The 22,112-nt window shown below is 37.6% G+C and overlaps 1 protein-coding gene across 2 annotated transcripts in view; it reads left to right on the top strand.

The window, feature by feature from the left end:
• LOC114129066 (GATA-binding factor C) overlaps positions 1-22,112 on the top strand; it is a 55,398-nt gene that overhangs the window by 18,339 nt on the left and 14,947 nt on the right. Inside the window, exons 3-4 of one of the 2 annotated variants that reach the window (XM_050201958.1) lie at positions 4,752-5,318; positions 12,153-12,298. In XM_050201958.1, coding sequence (XP_050057915.1) covers positions 4,752-5,318; positions 12,153-12,298 — 713 coding nt within the window. Of the gene's footprint in view, positions 1-4,751; positions 5,655-12,152; positions 12,299-22,112 lie in introns of both variants that reach the window. The other variant, XM_050201954.1, reaches the window with a different exon arrangement.

Raw genomic sequence — 22,112 nt, 5'->3', positions numbered from 1 at the left:
AAAAATCGATTACATTACAAATCGTCGCAGAGGCACACACTCGTTTCATCACAAACATAATATATACTGTACTACTACTATTATATTATTATTATCGTTATCATTATTATCATACATCACGCACAGACGAGTCTTTTCCTTTACTATATACGCGTATTATAGCTCTCTGTATATAGGATACAATATCATTGTAGCACTAGCTACGTACAAGAACTCGCGTGGGCGCTGCTGCAGTTGTGGGACCTGCAGACACACGGGGTGTGATATATTACGGGTTCGGGTTTGGTATTATTATTATTTCTCTCCGCGTGCACCCGAGGCGAGTGTTGGCGTTACAGGCATATATATATATAAATAATATATTATGTTTATGTACGTGTGTGTCTGTGTCCGTTGCTATGTTATATATATATACACGACGGCGGGCGGTAGCTAATTTGACTAATGGACCGAGGCCCCGAGAGTGACGCGCGCGTGTCAAAACTGTGTACGCTCCTTTTTTTTTTTTTATTATTTTCCACCTAAAATGTCTCCCCCTTGCTCTATCTTTCTCTCTCACCTCAGCTCCACCTCCTGCGGGTCTTCGTCGTCCGGCTCAACGGCAGCACCAACAGCACCCGTCCGGTCAGACGGTCTTTGTGCGCCGCGTCCAAAGACTCAATTAGTAAATTGACAGCCAAAATAAGTGTCCGAAGCGCGCGGCCTGCAGTGGCGAGCATAGGCGAGCTGATACTTTTTCGATTCACATGCGTACAACACCTCTCTACGTGTTTGAATATAATATAATATAAATAGTATACTATTATGCAGTATCGTAAGTATACATACACACGAGATTGAATATACGGACGTGCGCGCGTGTTTTAATACCGACATCGTCGGTGTGAATGGTTTTTTTTTTTTTATTATTATTATTATTAATATTATTTATTGTATATATTATATTAATATCATGTATTATTATTTTCGAATAATTTTTCTCTCGATATTACGATGTACACATACCGACGGTATATGATAGTATATTATTTTTTATTATTAGACTCCATATCGCGCGAGTTATAAACGGCTTTTTAATATGTGGCGCATGACATTTTCTCGATATATCCTACGCCGCCGGTTCGCGCTTTGAATCGCCAATTTCTCACGTAATGAAGACCAAACGACGGATATATATTATACGCGTACGGCCGTATTATTATTATTATTTTGTAGTTGTACGTGTAGGACCGACGCCGTCACTTCTTCTTCTTCATTAGTATACGACGTACGCGTGTACGGTTTTTGATGTGTGTTTGTGCGTGTGTGCAAGACGCGTCATTAGTGACAATTTTCCGACTTCACCTGTCCACCTCCAAGCACGTAATATATATTTAGCGGTCTCGTATACTTAGATACCTCCGAATTGCAGGCCCGGTGCAGCGATTCACCTGTTTCACCTCATTTTATACCGTGCGTTATATATATACAACATATATGTATATATCTGTAGATAATTCAAATTAAAATTTATAAGCACTGTACCGCAGTTTATCCCTTGAAATTATTGACCGACACCGGTCGTTGTGTTGTTATTCAATTTTTTTCTCGTCCTTAATAGTTGATAACAAAATTAAATTACAAAAACGGATTATCTATATTTATGTATATAATTGTTTGCATACTAAACATACTTACTGTACTGCAATAATATTATATTATTATACAGTGCCATCGTATTAAAACTTATTTGAGTTCGTTTTAACTAAATACACTTCTATAATAATATGATACCTAAATATGTAACTGACGCCCGCGGATAACCACTGCTAATGAATACAACTACCTACTGCAGCAGCCAGTATACTACCTATATTATGTGCGACGCATTTCGAAAAACCGTTAACCGTTATTATAATATAAACGATTGATAATGTCACGAAAATACATTTACCAATCTTGTATACGGTTGTGTAGTCTTTAACTCCGACATGATCATTAGAATCCCGATGAGTATATATATATATATAAAAAAAAATACACTGTCCGCCAGACTTTCTCGATTTTACTATCATTTACGAGTACTTATAGTTACGCCTATACATAAATATAGGTATATAGTATGATAAAAGTCCATTACACAAGAAAAAATAATAATAATAATAATAAAACGCATTTTTATTGTCATAAAAACATAGCTATCTATACGTTGAATAAAAAAAAAATACAGCTACGGCGCGCAGAGACGGTTAATTACGAAACAGAGTAATAAAAGTGTATACTATAGAAAATGTTCACGATTCATACATACACATTACACTCGCACACAAGCTCATGTACACATACATTACACACAGGTACACGATTCGAATACTAGACGCGAAGGTGGTTTAGAAAATTCAATAAATTAAAAATATATAACGCGTTATAATATAATATTCGCATTACGAATGCGCCAGTTGTTTGAGGCGAGAACTCGTTTTTCAAATACTCATAGTACCTATACCTGCATTAATATAATAAAATATTATTATAGTGTACGTTATTGGGAGGTGTCCATAAATAGTTGTTCCGTTGTGTACGTGATCGATCGCCTGAACAAAGCGACACGGGTATTAATTTCTAAACACACATTTTATCGATTTACACGAAATCAACGTACACGACAAAGTCGTCGTTTTTACTAACACGATATGACGTACGTTTAAAATATAATAGTATTTTATGGTGGCGTGATCACATACGGTGTTCGTTCTCGAAGAATAATATTCATATTATTTTATTAAATCCGTCCAACGTCGTTGGTTAATCGACCGAAATAATATTACATTACCACCGCGGCGGTCTTATGTTGAGCGGTCAGAACTCGGAATATTATTATTTATTATTAATCCGATGTTACGAAAACTGCGAGGATTTCACACGATCAGTGCTAGTGCACCATCACCCCCTCTTTATACTGCAAACATTCTTCGCGTGTAACACAATATCATAATCATTTTATCATTATCAGATATCATCGGATTATAAATTATAATAAAGGTACACATTATAAACCGAAAAGCAAGTTTTGTGCAGTATACTTACTTAATTACAAATGGAGTGATTTTAAAAATAATCAGCTGATCCTGCAACCTATTCATCAAATTTTAGAACAACGAGTCTATAGGTACGTATACCGTGACTTTGCTGTGGTCATTTATAAGCACACACAAACACTACCTTTCATTAAAATAGATGATAATAATAATACGATAACACGCATAAATAATACGTTATTTGTGAGCTCACGGGTCACATCAAAGGCTGTGCAATGGTGTTTAAACAACTGTATAAACGTTTCGCGCTCGTCTGAAGGGCGCAATCGTGTTTTGTCCTCTCTCGCGGACTTTTGGTCGTATTTTCACGTGCGTGTTTCGATGGCGTAGATAACACACACGCTGGTGGCCCTCTTTACTCTCTCTCTTTCAGTCTCTCCGCATTTTTTCCTCCTCGAAATGTGCACTACACTCGGGCGTGTGAACGAATAAAAACTCAGCCCTCTATCTGTGGCCGCCTATCTTCAAAGAAGTCGCGTACATTCGAACCGCACGTAGTAAATGATATTGCGCGCGCGTATGTCATATCGTTATTATTATTATTATTATTTTCCGTAATTGGACGAGGGCCAGAGGCTGTGATCGACTCACGTTTCTGGCACACCCTGTATAGTACGCGGCACAGGTTTGACCGAAACGATTCCTTTTGGGTCGCATATGATAATATGTATATCATTGCAACGTGATCTTATAACGCAGTCGTATAACGATGTTTATACGATATTATTATCATTATTATATTAGTCACCGGGGCTGAATACGACGATGATGGAGACGAGTTACCAACGACGATGACTCGAGATGTATTTTAATTTTGCAGTTCTCAACATAGTCATCGTCGTCGTCCGGTGTACGCACAAGTGTAGTAATATGTACCGGCCGTGTATAACGTACACCACTTACTATAGTGTATAATACCTAGGCAGTTTAATACCTATATATTATTGTCGTCGTTACGTAAACGGTGGTGCGTACCTAAACGGTGAATGGCGCGCGCGTGTAGCTGTGATTACGCGCGGCTAGGGGCAATGGCATCGCTATAAATCGATTTCAACGGAAGAAATAAAAAATATAGCCAATAACGTAACACACGCGCGCGGCTGATGTATTATTGACAGGTACAAGCTACTTTATGTGTACATATATATATATACAATACGTATGTATGTATATATATAACGTGACTATAGTGCTGTACGGCAGTATGGTTAAGGTTAGGTTGGTGAGAGAGACTGTGATCCTGAGGCTGCCCGCACCCATATATACTTAAATGCAGACTATTGAGTATATACATAATGTATATTATGCATTTAATATGCATGTGCCGATTGAGTGTCGCGCCGGAGCCAGCGAAACGCATAAATTACGCTACGCCGCGATTTTGTTACAATATGCATTTATATGCATCGGTATTATACGAGTGCATAATATAATATTAGGAAGTTTTTTGCACAACGCCGGTTAAAAATAATCCATAAACGATATTTACCAAGACATATGTGTCTGTACGAGTGCGCTTCGAAAGATGGCACGGTTATTCGATTGTTGTATTCGGTCATTATAAATTAAATTTAAAAGCTAAGCATAGAAAGACACTGTAACTTCTTTTTTTTTTTGATTTTTGAACGTAAACGTCGATCTGTTTAATACATTTGTCACGTTTTATTGTTGCAGGATCGTCGAGAAACATGTGTAGGCCTTCACACTTTTCTCATCCGGCCGCCGCCTGGCTGAACGGCGGAAACAACAACAACAATAACAACAACAACAACGGTAACAACCAGTTGGACACCAAAATGCAATCGTCGTCGCCCGGCGGCGGTTGGTATTCGTCGTCGCCAACAGTGCAAGACGACTCGCCGTCGGCTGTCGCCTCTTCGTCCAAAGACATGCAACATTCCGGCGGCGGCGGCGGCGGCAACAACAACGGCGGCGGCGGCGTCGGCGGCGGACATCCGATGTTCACGTTTCCGCCGACACCGCCCAAGGACAGCACGCCCGACTCGATGACCACCGCCACGACGACGGCCACGAGCTCGTCGTCGTCGTCGTCGTCTTCGAACAGCGCGGCGGCCGCGGCGGCCGCTGCGGCCACCGCCTACTCGATCGCGTCGATGGGAGTGTTCCTGCACCCGGACAACCATCAGGGATGCGGAGGCGGCGGAGGTGGAGGCGTTGGAGTCCAGGACGTGAAGCCGTCCATGCTGGTGGCCGGTGGCTCGTCGTCCAAACAGCGCGAAGGTACCTCGTCGTCGAGCGGCGCCACGTCGCCCGGCAGCTCGACGTCCGCCTCGTCCTCGTTTAACGCGTACCACCTGAACCACCATCATCACCACCTCGGCGGTGGCGGCGGCGGCGGCGGTCAACACGAACCGGCCGCCGGCACCGCTGCCCCGACGTCCTCGTCGTCCTACACCCATTATCCCTATCACCATCACCATCACCACCATTCGGCCATCGCTCCCGCCGTTTTCTCGCCCGCCAAACACCCCTCGTCCTCATGCCATTCGCCCGGCACCAACGCCATGAAAAACTCCTCGTCCTCGTCTTCCAGAAATAAGTCTAGGACCAGCGCCGGTAAGACCATTTTGCCCCAGACACGTATACGCATACTAATAACCGCCTTTATAACGATCTATACCACACTTTAATTATTTTATAATATTGTGTCCGGTGGATCGAATAATATAATAATAACAATAATGATATAATATAACACTAGATTTTTAGCATTTTTTATTTTTTATATACACTAACAAACTGATCTATACGCTATAACTAAATGCGTAATATATATATAACAAAACTACTTCCTCTAACACTGTTATCGCTTCTCTATCTAGTAATTTCAGCTGCATATATGATTAATACGCTTATATATTACATAATAACATCTAATTTTACATATGGTTTAGGATATATACAATGTCATGTACTTGCCAACTTATTTACCAAAACACGTACATAAGGTCTGAGAATTCTCATTATGATACGTTTTTTCATTAAAATGCAAAATAAAAATCAATATTTTGGGACCTACATAATATTATATCCCTTTATTGGTTTTATAAATAAGATAAATAATGCGAAATGCATGAAAATTCTTCTCTCAAACTCTATTCATACTTAGCTTAAAGTACAGCGTATTTTAAGACATTATATTGTATACCGCATGTTATCGTAACGAGCTATCTTATTTCAAATTTGTCTTATATATTTATAATAGTCGATCCGATCCCGCGCTAGTGTTTTTTGCTTTTAAACACGGGCTGCAATGACAAATAAGAATAAATTTATGGGTGCAACGGCATATTGCTTTGCACAGTTTTCGTAAACAAAATAAATATATTATTATATATTCCGTCGTCGTATTATATAAATTTAATATTTATAATATACTAAATTTTACGATAAATCATTTTATATTATACATACATATAGGTTCATGGATATCCGCGTTTAAGCATAGTCACACAAATTATGGCGGTACGTTCGAGATTAATTACAGGTTTATCGTTTTTTATTGCTTTTCCGTCGACACAAAGTACCTATACAATTTTCGTTCAATACATATTTCATAAATTCTTTGTATCTATATGTCTATTTTGTAATGACATTAAACCTTCGTACGCAATTTACATGAAGATCATAAGAATTTGCCTTTACCGGATTAGATGAACCCCCGGTTTTACTTCATTTGATTTTGTATGTACATAATATGAAGCTAGTGTCCTCGTCTACATGCTATAAGCACAATGAATTCAAAATAAAATCCTCACCTTCATTTCTACCATTTAACGAAAATGAAGATATTCTTAGGATAAACTCAATAATTTATAATAATATGTCATACATTTTTTTTAGCTCGGTTTAATAATCTACAAAATTTAACAATTTTAAACTTTAGTAGTTGTAGGTGAACACTCGTTTACATATCTGTATAGTATAATAACATGTGGTATTACGATTTATTATTATGATGTTTAATTTATGCAGTTGACTTTATTACTCGCCCAGATGACTATTAAATAATTACTTTACTATATATACTATATAGTTAACTTAAAAAAATTCAAACAACATTATAACATTAACAACTACACACACACACAAATACACACGAAAGGTACACAATATAAAATCCGGAGATTTCTGGTCGCGTCGACTCCTATTAAAATCTCTAAATTAGTTAATCGTGCATTTAGGTATAATATTATGATATATAAACCTGCCATACGTATATTCGGACGTGAGCATAGAATATAATATAATAATATTATACTATATATGTTTTCTTCTCATATGTCTCGCAATCGAACAACTTTTGAACGTATATTTCTGTTATAATAATAATAATAATATAACAACGTGTGCGCGTAGTCTCGCGTAATGTCATCAACCCGTCTCGATAGATTTGTCAAGGTTGCTTGCAACAGCAGCAGTGTATACCGTGTTCGGCCTATCATCGTCGTCATATTATAATATCACATATTATTTTTATTTTTACGGAGGAGGTCGTTATGAACGATAAACGCGTTTTTTGAAAACTGACATGTTTCAGCTATTTCGTTTTGTAGATCCAGACCCGATATAGCAAAATTTAACCACCGCGGCAGTATTATTAAACTATTATATTTTTCATTTTCTGTTGAAACGTTTTACATATTTCAATTAAATATTTATTAAAATATACAATCATATAAAATGTAGGTACGTTAACGTTTTTACGATTTGTCTATAAATTAGTGTCATTTAAAATATTATAATATATTTTATTTTAAATAACAATACCCACCGTCGCCACCGCGTTATTAAGAAATATGTACGGGAGAATATTATGTATTATATTATGCTTAAAATAAGTACTAGTATACACATAATTTATGTCCGCACGCTGACCGCAGTTTTTTTTATTCTTCATTTCGACTTGCGTTATTATAGTTACCTCCACGCGACACCGGAGCGGCCGCCATATTGGCTGCGCGGGCCGCACGTTAATGGTACCTACTTATATTATATATTATATACCGACTGAAGCATAACGATTTGCCGACATTACACACACACACACATACAAACATACGATGTAAATAACATAATTTTATAGCTCTCGTGATTAGAGATACAATATAATACTCGCATATTATTTTTCCTCGCACGATGACAACACCCCCGTGGACTTAAAAACATTATTATCATTATTATTATTATACTTCCGCTTTGATACCTGTATAGGTACTTTCTTCTTCACTCACCGCAGTAGGTATATATTTTACAAAAGTTAACAACATATTATACACTAACATGGCGTTTGGTTGAGGGGTGTTTCGCTTGATGATATTTAATTAAATAATAAGTCGCATTTGTATACCTATATTTATTATAAATATTCTTTTCGCGCTCATCCCCTGCAGCTTGTATTATATGGTTAAATCTTTTAACAATATTCTCTATTTTAGTATATTTAGGTAATATGTATGTAATTGGGTTAAGTTCGCGCGCGAAAGCATAAAGAAAAAAATACAACAAAAACGACCTCGACTCGAGTTTTGGTTGAAATGAGTCCTTGGCCCGGAGTTGAGTATACGTGGCTCGTATATATAATAATATAGTATAGTATGTATAAGTACGTAACGCGCAAGCGTGCTTCAATCCGTTTCCTGCGGAGAAGAGACCGTAACAGCGTTGATGCACGCTGCGATCGTATTAATAAATCTTCGTCATTCAATCGATCCTCAGCGCACAGATATATCCGTTGTTGCAGATCGTGTGCGATATCATACGCCCCGGCACAGTTGACGAAACGAAAATGGAACACACTTTGCATGCGGTTTAACCGCACGTGCTGCAATGTATTTAGTGACACGTTTTCACGAGACGAGATTGCATTTTTTATTTTCATGAATATCTTATCATTGTATCTATGCCAGGGTGAATTTTACTGTTTCAATTTTATCGCTACTCTGTGCCCTCACACACGACCTCTTCCCAGAAAAAAATTATAAGCGTTCCCTCGATAGTCTATATATATATATCATATGTGTATACATAGTCTCTAGCCACCGGGTTTAGGAGCGATCGACGTCATATTTTACGACCAACTGCGTTTTACGATCCTCCGGATTACATTTTCCTTTTTTTTTTTTTTTTACAGTTGGACTTGTTTTTTATCGTCCCTTAAACCCAGTCGAGTTGTTAAAAACAAAAACTGGGTCAGTCGTCATTTTTCTCGAATTATTCTACTAATTTCATACACCCACTGCAGTGTATATCTTTATATTTATATGATTGAATGGCATGAAGGGTGCGATAACGGTTTTTTTCTTTTCGTTTGGACGGTTGATCCTTAAATACATGCTTACTATATATATATATATTATACGAGTACGCGTGTACACAGTCGAATCGGTTAAAAACTCAATTTTCCAAATGACCAGTTGCCCGTAAATATACTTATTGTATATATATATATAATATTATATACAGAGAAAGAGAAAAAGAGAGAGAGAAATATCAATTCTAAAAGAGGGTATTCGGATCTGGGTATAAAATATCTTTTAAGAAGATTGGAAATAAAATCTTTTCTGCGTGTGTATGTATATATATTGTGTATACACAACAATGAACCTCCTGGCGTATATACACAAACGGTACACTCAGTTGACAGCTAATAATATAACAACGACGACCCTCGCAAAAAATAAAATAAAATAAGTCTCTTGAGTGAAAAGTAAACATATACCTTTAATATTATACACGTACACTCGCTCACTGCAGTAGGTGTACCCATATATTTATGTGGGTATTACGGGCGCACAATATAATTTTCGTGCCAGCAGCAACTCGCACATACACGTGTGTGTATAAAATATGCATATGTGTGTGTGTTTGTGCTCGCGCGCGCGCGTATTCCAATGGGCATTCCGGGTAATGATACGCTATACTCGTACAGTCTAATTAGCGGTGAAATTTACATACCAACGGTCGTTTCTAGTGCCCACGCATCACGAACTGTATACATCGCGGTTGTTGTCGTTGTTGTACCTATTATTTATTTTATTATTATCATTTTTTTTCTTTTTTTTTTTTTTCGTTATTAGACGTTATTACATTGTTGTACCTATATATAAATGTGTGTATATGAATATTACATATATAAGAGAAGGTAATATAATATACCTATAATATGTATATTGTATATACATGCTCCGTTGTCGTTGTACCTATATATATGCGCGTACATATATATTTTTGTTATTAGTGTTTTGGTAGTCGCAATAATAATAGTATACCTACCGTGTAGGTAGGTATATATAGTTGCAAAAGTTCGAAATGAGACTGCGCGGAGAGATCCACACATGGTGGGTACATATTATAATATATACTATAGGTAGGTAACTGCAGCGTTGTTTCTCTGGGACGACGAGTAGGTTAAAAAAAAAAAATAACAAAAAAAGAATAATACTCGCGTATGTGCTCTCTCGCGGGTAATTACCCACAATATGTGTGTACATTATAGGTGTATATAAGTATCTATCTGTATAGCGAGAAGTTCGTGATGCTGGGAAGAGATAATGGCCGGGTGCCGGGTTATATTGTAGCTATTAATTTGGAAAGGAGCTGCTGCTGCTGCTGCTGCTGCAACAGTGGTGTGCACCTATATATGTAATATGGAAACAGCCTACTTATAACGTGAAATCGAATGCGATAAATATATACTCGAGAGCTTATGTCCGTGTGTGTGGGTATTATAACTTACGTATAATGTAAAGGAAAGGGATTTTTCGTCATCATCCATCAGCTAAACCTAAAACACAACGATAACGGCGGTGCAGTGTATACTTATCTAGGTATATTGTATATAGGTATCTACTGTAAAATATGCGCTCGAGACGAGGTCGTTGAATATTTGTATTTTATCATTATTTTCCAAAATTATTTTTCTTTTCTTTTTTGACTTTCACACTGCGAAACGCTAATAATATGCGTCTTACCTATATTACCTATACCAATGCATCATTGACGCGACGTATGGTTAAACGGTTATTTTCCTATTCCGTATAATATAGGAACGTGCCACACCTTTGGCGTGTATACCTAACGTAATTAAAAATAAAAATAATAAAAATATTCATAAATATTCTTCAAAAACAAAAATAAAGATTTCTTATTTTTACTTTTGGTCACATGCCTAGTGCTTGATCCTTCTCATAGATCACTCACTCTCTTCGCATCTTCGCAATAACGTAATAATGTTATTATAATATTATAATCTGTTAAGATCGTTACCATACCTACCCTGTACCTAATATAATTATTACTATCATATATAACATAACCACACGTGTAATAATATGCTAATGTAGACCCGCGATTGCTTGTACGCTGTGCCGATATATACAGAATATATTTGGAAAATATGACATGTTTATAAGATCATCTATGATTTTAGTGTACATTTGTCAAATCTTCCTAATACATTCTACTTAATGTATGTTAATAAAATATGATGCTAAGGTCGCTAAGGAGTATAGTCAATCTCTGATGCTAATATCTGGTATACAAGAACGACAAAAATAGTCTAATCGTTTACTGAAAAGTATAAAACATAACTTATAACTTTTTAACAACGTAAACCATCGTGTATCAAGCATCGGAGAATATACTATTACCGACTAATATATTACAATATTACTTCGATACCATGTTGTTGTGGGAAATATTATCTATATATTACGCTGCGCTCCGTGACAACCGGATAGGGGAAGGTCTCCTACTCTGTCATCGATCGTTTTCAAAACGAAAAAAAAAACCAAAATTATAAAACCTCGCTTGTCCGGACGAGAGACCAATCCTTAGCCTGGTGCGCACTGAACATATTTTATTATCATATACTACCACTTGACATTTAGGTGCCTATACTATATAGATTGATGGTGTATGTGTAGTACCTGTAAACTGATTTTGGACATTTGGCTATATATAACGCACTAATATAATATTATTATGTATATTGTGTGTGTACACGAGTTTTTTGTACTTATACGCGTGTACGCGTTGTGTGTTTGTTTGCAGAAGGACGAGAGTGCGTGAACTGCGGAGCCACGTCGACTCCATTGTGGAGGAGAGACGGCACCGGACACTACCTGTGTAATGCGTGTGGCCTCTACTATAAAATGAACGGGCAAAACCGGCCGCTGATTAAGCCCAAGAGACGTCTGGTGAGTAATATCGCCACCATTGTTCGCTTTTGGCGCTCGTTATATATTATATTATATACCCGAGCTCGCGTGTATATCATCATGTGCGCGCGAGTGCGTGCGTTTTTGTGTGTATGTGTGTGTGTGTCTGTAATGTGTATGCACAATGAAATTATTGTTCTGCTGTGTGCATATGTTTAATATAAATATAAAATAAAATACATTAAATTTACCCCGACCCCGAGAAATCGCGTTGGAATTTAAAAAAAAAAAATAAAACCGAATGCGACGACGACACACGAATATCATCGACCCGGTACGATATTATGTGTTTTATTAAATTATCATGGTGCGGGCCGGTCTATGGTTAGTACCTACTATATATGTACATATTACTATATGATTGATACAAGTGACGACATTTTACCAGAATCCGTCAGCCGCCGATCCACGTGTGCCTCTGGCGAAGGCCGTCGTATTTTACACGTTTTTTCTTCCAGTATAATATACTTTTTAATATTATACTCTCTACTTATAATAACAACAATAGTATGATATAAGTGTATGTGTTTGTATAACTGACTGGCGTACGTCAGTTTTCCCGTCCGCAAAAAATGTAAATTTGTTCTCTTCAAACAATATTTTATGTTCCACGTGCCGGACGACAAAAACAAGGTCCTAATTTGTAATATATCTCCCACTATCCCCCCGAGCGACACACGCACACACGCGCGCAATATGTTATTTCCTATTATATAATATTATTCTATATACATATAAATTATGTAAAATTTATGAATAAATTGTCCGCGCGCGAGTTTCAAATAAACCGTCTGTTAAGTATAATTTAAAATATATATAATGTTATATGCTGTATTATGGCATGATAACCCACGAGTAACGACCTGACAGTCATACGTATTTAAAAAAAAAAAGCGGGAAAAACGTTACCAGAAAAATTCATCCCTCGACCACCTGCATGTGGTATAGATTGTACTTTTGTAGAACGATTATACCGATGGTAGAAAATATTAATATTGTGTTTTGTAATGAGTTGCGTTTGATTCGATGTGTATAATTTTTCAATGTATTTCGTATACATAATTATTATTTTTATATATTCGCACTCTACCTATACTATATTATTGGATGAAACGCTACTGACAGTATCGGAGACGGTGGCAAAGGCGAAAGCGGTGTGTGGTGTGTATCGATCAAACTATATGCGAATATACGATCGCAAGGAGGGTGGACACACACACGAATACGTAATTATAAAACCACGGAAATTAAAAAAGCAAACGTAATATTCGTTGCTACTATTCTGTACATAGAAATCGACGAATTCAGCCGTCACCGCCGCTACTGTCGTACCGGGACCGCCTATATATTCATATATAATATATATTGATTTTTCCGTTTATACGCTGTATATACGTTATACGCGATCATATAATATAATACATATATTTGTATATATGTTTGCGTGTGTATTATATAGTCCCCTTGCATATATATGTATGTATATAGCACTACGTTTCCTATATGTATTTTATTCGGTCGCGCGCTGGTGGGAAAGCTGTACGAAAAACGAGGGGCGACAGCTGCTGGGCCCGCGGGGAGTAGCCATGTTCGAAATTCGTCCCCTTTGCTCGAAACCCCGTTTACGTTTTCATTTTTATTTCTCTTCGTTTGTTTTTGTCCCCGGCAACAACCGGTTACCACGCTCGGTTACCCCTGGCGACCATCATTTGACGCGCGTATCATCATTATATTATATTCGTCAACACAGACCAATCGTTGGACGAGTCGTATAGCATGAAGTGTTGTATCTTGTATACTATAATATGTTGTAATATGCGTGTGGGAATTTCTTTGAACGGAAAAGAAATTTTAATATCAGATTTTCATCAAAACTTGCGTGACATATTTTGTAAAAGTTTGGGTGCGCCTATAATTATTATATATTGTATTTTACGTTTGATTTTAAATTTTAACACTTATACAATAGTACAAATAGGTAAATAAGAAGATTATTTTTCTTCTCCCCGTTCGAAAATATCAGCCACAGAAAGAATTTTTCTCACACATATTATACATTATAATATTATAAACATCTTTCAAACCTAACCTATTTTATATAATAATACAAAATACACATTGTAGCGACTATAAGTCGAACGCGTTATTATTTGTTTTTATTATTATTATTATTATTATCGTACGATCGCCAGTCGCAGCACGAGGTATATATAATATATTATATTTATATCATCGCATTATAATAGTCGTACAAATTTGTCTCGCCGTGACACATTCGGTCGGCCTTTTTTCACCATTGCACGCACACGCATAATATTATTTGTATAGTTATAATAACATATATTATAATATTATATACAATTTTTTTTTTTTATTCATTTTGTTGTGTTCCATACGCGTAATAATATATGATATTCTAATACGCCGCGATATCGGTTAAACCGACGGCGGCGGCGACTGGGACCGACCTACTATATACCGCCTTCTCTTCCCCCGGCCGCCGCCGTCGACCGAATTTACATATAATGGGAGCACCGCTGCGCTATACATACACACATACACGCGCAGGACTTACGGAGGACGCGTACGTTTACACGAATTGTGTGTTTGTGTGCTTATATACATAACGGTCGGACGGCGCGCTTACATCGTGTTCGGAGCTGAGCAGTATATAATATATATCGCGTGCCAGCAAAGCGCGTTCAGTGCACAACACTTTCGGGTGCCTACCTATATATTATATATAACATCGTCGTGTACTATGCATGAAATAAAGTATCCGAAAATATGAATTATTACCATCGGCTTAACTGCCGCACCTCGTTCTTATTTTATTTTCGCACTCGTGTCCAACAGACGACGATATTATAATATATAGAATGTAGAAATAAGCGTATATTATAATAGGTATAATACATTATAATCGTCGCCGTTCAGCATAGTGGTATTTTTTTTTTTTTTGCACCCCTCGCTCGTCAAGCACGTGTGTTACTGCAACAAACGTGTTGAAATATTTCTTCAGCAACTCGCCCAAACAATATCATCTCTTTTCATTAAAAAAAATTTACATTACCGCCCTCGCGAATTATAATCCTAAAGAATAATATAGGTCCAATAGACCCAAAATAGATCATTACAAGTCGTCAATTCGTATTATACCATTAAATTATTATAATCGAAACGATATTTTTTATATTAATAATAACGTCGTTGTAGCGTTCGTCCAGTTTAGATATATCCAAATTTTACGTCCGAGAGGAAACCCCAAAGTACTTATTTTAAAACTCCTCGCAGCTTGTCTGTACATATCAACTTTGAAAACTCTTTAGATATATTGCACACTATAAAGTTTATGAGGACGGTATAGCACAACAAATTAAAACATAACTATCACATTTAATAACGCGTGTGTGCTGTAGCGATTATACATGATGATTCATAAAGCATGTGCTCATCCTCTATATTTTTCTTTTAAATAATAGTATTCAAATTTCTTGATTAATATAACTTTAGAATAAACAAAATAATAAAAAATTTCAAAGTTCAGTATATCTATATGAATAAATTCATTATTAAAGTAAAACATGATAGTGAATATGCTTGCTAAATTATTCTTTTTATTAATGATTAATATTATAATTTTATAACGAGGCTATCACACACCCGATAAATAATCATGCATTGTAAAGTTTAAAAATGCATAATATGTCACAGAACACTCTCCGCCACTGCACAAGAATCGAGCCAATCGAGTGTTATCACACTTTTTCAACAGCAGTCGATACACACATTAATATTATGCTTTTTACGCTGTATAGTCACGCTGATACTGCACACATCACACAAATCATGTTATATGGTTTCGTTACACTAAAAAATATAAGCGTATAAATGTTTATGCCGAAGAAAAAATTACTAGCCGGTCGGGCAAAAAGGGGAGATAATCCGATTTCACCCGAATCAGTGGTCCAAACAATTCAATTTCTACATTCTTGGACCGTTTTATTTTATTTCGTTTTTATTTGTAGAGCAAATAAACTGCACGCACTACCGCCGATTACGACACTGCAATTGGGCCGTGTCCGCGGTCGACGACGATAATAGGCATTTAATTACGCACCGTGATATATATTATGTTATATTTGTTCCGATTGCCGAGCAACGAAATCTTCTTCGCGATTTTCACCATCTTTAAAATTACAATAATATAATATTATACTTTATATTCCAACTAGCCATTTGGACACGACGTGGCAGACAATTTTCGTCCGGCACGTTCCAGTGCATTTCGATGATCCGTCCGTTCTGCCCGGCGCGTTCTTTTGTCCGCTTTTACTTTTGACGTTCGCGGCATAATTTAAACAACAATAATAACAATTATAATAATATATCGCAACGACCGCAACGTATAATATTTTATGATACGCTATTGAGCATCGAAAAATGGAGAGAAATCACACCTATATGTGTATAATATAAATAAGGCCTTGGGTGATGGTTTGATTCACGAATAATTACTTCTTTCGGCTCTGCAGCGCATCTTGCACACAACTGTACATGACACTAATTTTACTCTCGGTCGAAGAAATTGAATATACACTGCCCCCGTGTGGGATATTATACAATTGTTACCAATATACCTGTGCGTATCATTTAAAACAATATTTGGGCAATAACAAGTAAAAAAAAAAAATTAAAACTAAATTTAAAAGTTATTTTTATAAACTTTTTAACTTAAATCGTTAGTTAATATTCCAATCGACTTATTAGGATTGTATACCTACCCCTCTGTATACTATACGAACAACTGAAGTACACGTGCTTATATATTGTATAGTTTTAACATATCGAGGTGTATCAGTCACAACTCACGATATATTTGTTTTTGCATATACATATTTAGTACGGGCGAGGTACGCACACACCTAATGTACTTAAACCTATACCTATTGTATATTTGCGTATAATCGCACACGCGATGATATTATGTAGATTACGTATACGTCGTATACCCATCTCGCGGCGGATCGTCGTGCCGCGGCAGTATATAAAATATATATAATATGTAGACCTCGGGAGTTAATTAGGGCAAAGCCCCCGTGTGCGAGCGTAAATATAATAATATATATAATGCTAAAACGCGCCCGGTGCAGGCGGCACGTCAATCCTTACATGGCGAACAGTGGCGGCCGTACCGCCCGCGACCGGCTGTCGGTCAAACCGCCGCCGCCGCCCCGCCGCTTTCGTATATTACCGCGGTCGTGTGTATATGTATATAAATAATATACCTATATACCTAAGACCGAGTGGTGTGCAGCGCGCATAGTGCAAAGAGTATGCAAATGTCGTCGTCGTCGGTCGTATTATTATTTAAAGAAACACAAAAGTAATGATGGAGAAAAAAAAAGCACGCGAGTCAGTCGTCGGCGGCGGCGTGATTGTGAAATACACGCCGTATCGTCGTCGTCGTCGTCGGGGAGACCTCCCGATTGACCGGGCCCGGTTGATCCGACGACAACAGAATGGCAGAGGACGCGCGACGACGGCGATAACGGTCGTTGACAACCCCGCCGCCGCGGTCTTCTAATTGAACTCTGCCGCCGCCGCCGCCGCCGCCGCCTCGCAAACGTTCGTTTTTTACATACATTATTTTATTATATTAACATTATATAATGTTATTGGGTATTGTTTTCTAGTCGTCAATCGTGTTCCGTTCGTGTAAAAAATAGTTATCACAAAATATATACGGCGCGCACCCTCCGTCAAAAAAAAAAGTTACGTTCTTGTGCTGAGCTTTTGTGTTGCCTTTATCGTCGAAGCTATAATATTATAATATGTGTATAATATATAAATCTACAATCCTCGTATACGAAATGTTACGTTTTTCGATTGTCACAACAAATCCGTTACCAAGGGATACGCTTCGTGTATAAAACAGTGCGTCGTACGGTCAAACCGTGTTGTATAGGTACAACGCAATGGGGAAAAATAAAAACCCGTAGAATCCATTTTTAAATCGTATAAATGTAATATTTTAATAACGCGTACCTACGCGTGCCGCAATGTATCATCGTCATTCGTCAGTCGCGGGTTGGTCGACCGTTGAAAATTCGATTGTTTTTTTTTTCACGTCATCCGATTTCCGAATAGGTGAGGGGGTCGACCTGGCCATGCCCGCCCTTCGCAAACACTACCGGCCCGAAGACCCCCCCGTCGCGCCATTTTCACCGGGCCGGTATTGAAAAAAAAAAACTGTACAATAAAATATATATATAATATCATACTGCACCTGAATGGGAAAAATAAAAAACGCACACGGAAATAATGGGAATTAAAAAAAAAAAAAAAAAAAGCCCACGTATGCAGAGGACATTATTATTATTATTATTATTATTATATAACCGTGGTAGCGGGGTATATCAACCCTCTGTCATCCCCTACGCCACCACTACCGCTCCGAACGACGACCGACCCGGAGAGGGGCCGTCCGATAAGAATCGCGAGCGCGACGCCCCGCACGCCGCGCGGTAAATAAGGGATGAAACGAGGGGGTCGGTAAAAATGTATTTCGCCCCACCCGCCGTCGACGACGACGACGACGACGACGACTATTGTGCGTGCGTGCGAAAAAGGGGGACGCGAAGCGCGGCGGCGTCCGATAGTATCGACTGCGCAATTGCCGGCCGCGACGACATCGGCGGCGTTGGCGTCGGTCTCTGTCACGCCGGTTCATACCGCTGCGGCAGGACGTGCGCGCGCGTACGATTCACCCGATCCAAGCTCACCACCCCCGTCGACGAGTCATCTACGGCGCGCCGAGCGGGCGAGCCAACGACGCGCGCGCGTTGATAAACGATCTCTGCTCTCTCCTCCGCTCTCTCTCTCTCCCGTATACACTCGACTCTGCTGCTGCTATCCGCCGCCTACGTTTATTTATATATTATATACGCCACCCGCACACCCCCGTCGGATCGTATATATATATACACCGATGACAAAGCTCCCTTGTTTCGTTATCTTCTCTAAACGTTACGAATCCCTCGTGATTTATTATCGCAGAAACTATCCCTTGCCGCCCGCGTACTCTCTCGCTCTCACTCGTAGGTACCCACCAGCCCCGCCACAGCTTTGTCGGTTTTTCCTACCACCACCGCCGCCGCCGTCGGAAAAACCACTCGCTCAGAGAAAAATCCTTGCCGAGCGCCGCCGCCAGCCAGCAGCCAGACCCTTCAGTTTAAAAACCATTATTTTTCTTCGGACCACTTAATTCCACACGATTTCTTCCCACACTGCCACCGCTCCACGAATGTCTCTAATGCTGACCCCTTCTAGCCATACATTTTATATATACGACGTTGCGGCTATAAGTCCGAAATCCACAATTATTTTCCCCTCGAAAAATATTGTTTACTTTTTAAAACTACCAAAATAATCTTTATACATTTTGTCCAACTCTGCCACTAACGCTAAGTGTATAATAATATATTTACCGAATAAACGATATAGCTGCATCTTCCGATCACTAGATTTAGTTGCAGAAGATTCAAGATACACACCGTATATCATAAATTAATAATATAGCAGTATGCACTACGCGTTTGTAGTCGGCTTAATTATATTTTTGAAAAGACTACTATGGAAAAATAGTTAACTCAGTGCTTGGCGGTTCAATTTAAATACACTCGTCACGAACGTAGGTAAAAAAAACAAACCTAATCGGAACTTTTGAGGATATATAATATAATACATAAAAATAGTATAATATTCTCGATTGCATCTTTCTCCCAGCAGTGATAACGCCATCCTAAGTAGGTCATAAATAGTACACTCCACCAGTAATGTTCGTTGTTGTTGAACAGTGATACGTCACGTTTTTATAAAAAAAATAGCATCGACAAATTTAGAGTGAAAAAGTGAGAAAGCGGATTCTTAGCCAATTTGTTGATATATATTATACCTAATATATAGTTGATACGTACGCGTTGTATAATACATACGAGCGCGCCTTATACACAGACTATACATTTATTCAGTTTCTTCGTCCTACACGTGTGATCAAAAGACGGAGATAGAGAGAGAGAGTAAGAGTATATTAGTATATAGATATATCGTGCTTATATATATAAGTGTGTGTTTGCTTGTGTGTGTATTCGCTACTTTGGTATGCTAATTTAACGACCCGGCTCCGTACCGGTCTCTCCCTTCCTAACGCCGCCCCCTTTAAATTTCACATTCCCCTTCGCGCGCAATTGTACCCTATACATAGATACTGTAAAACTCGGCGTGTTTCTATATTTCCACGTGTGTTGTGATTATGTATGTGTGTTGTAAAATAGCGTATTAAAAACACAACACGACACTATAGATACATGATATTATAGATACCTATAACCTATACAACTGCAGCCGTCGCTCGCGATATTTCGCTCCGCCGCCGCCATTGACCATAAGAGAATATTTATTGTTCAACAATAGAACATAATATAATGTATTATAAATTATAATATTATTATCATCGTTCGATAAGCCGTTTGTCTTTTTTCTTCCTACTTTATGTATATGTATATTTTTTTTTTGTCTTTTTCGTATAAGACCGTCATCGTTGTCGCGGCCGGCCGATCGGTTTCGCACGAACCGGGCACGAACGATTTCCCTGGCGTTATTATTATCATTATTATTATTATTGTGCGTAACACGAGAAAATATGCGCAAACACGACATTTTCGTGTTTCGACAATAGCACTGCTACAATTTGCCAGTGTGCATATTTTATTATAATGTGCACGGCGTATGTATAATATTGTAGGTATACGATGATAAATTCCATATTAATCGCGACCATATAACAACGCGTATATTTTCCGTTTGAATACAGGTACGATGAACATGTATAGCTACGGAAACGTGTTTTGTACGATATTAATATTATGTCTGTCCATTTTATATAATATTATATAAACGTATAGCTAAACAATTTTTTTTTTTTAAATCGGTGGTGATATTGTCTCATGAATATTCATCACGTGATGTGATTATCGTATTATGCATTATAGATACATCGACATAATTATAATGTAAGTATATTATGTTTTACATCGCCGGCCGGTTCAAAAAAAAAAAAAAATAATCGTTCGTACAAAAAATCGATACGCGTCAAAGTTAGTATCTCATATAAATATTAAATATAAATAATATTGTATACTGGCTATTCGAAATTAATTCAATTAACGGTTTTTAATATTCATTTTCCAGTCAACCCGAAAAAATAAAATTAGAAATTAGACGTGAGTGCATATTTGTGCAGTATGGCTGAAACTGCGTGGTTGATGTACCTATGTATAAAATACCAATATTATGTAAAATACTTATGTACCATCATCGTTTATATAGGTGAAAATCATGTTTACGCGCTGAGCCTGCTGCGGTAATCTATAATCACCGTGTAATATAATCGACTTGTGTTAATTTATTGAAACGTTTAAAAAATTCTTTATGCATATTTTGCATCGTTTCCCGAGGGGGTTCGATGATATTAGTAATAATAACAACGATAATGTCTTACATAAAATTTTAATTCAGTCGCATTACGACGTCTAAACAATATTATAGTATATTATAGTACAGCACAGGCCCGAATATATTATATAGGTATAAAGGTACCTACTTAAATAATTATGGTAATCTCTCGACATTATGTGTATATACAGAGTGATTCACCAAACATACTCGCCCTCAATTTTTCCTTCAATAATGAATCAATTCAAATTATGATTTTATGATTTAATGACCAAAT

The sequence above is a fragment of the Aphis gossypii genome, chromosome 1 (genome assembly GCF_020184175.1).
Source record: "Aphis gossypii isolate Hap1 chromosome 1, ASM2018417v2, whole genome shotgun sequence".
NCBI classification, from domain to species: Eukaryota; Metazoa; Arthropoda; class Insecta; order Hemiptera; family Aphididae; genus Aphis; species Aphis gossypii.
The sequence above is the reverse complement of the archived record's forward strand: the minus strand, read 5'-3'. Positions and strand labels throughout refer to the sequence as shown.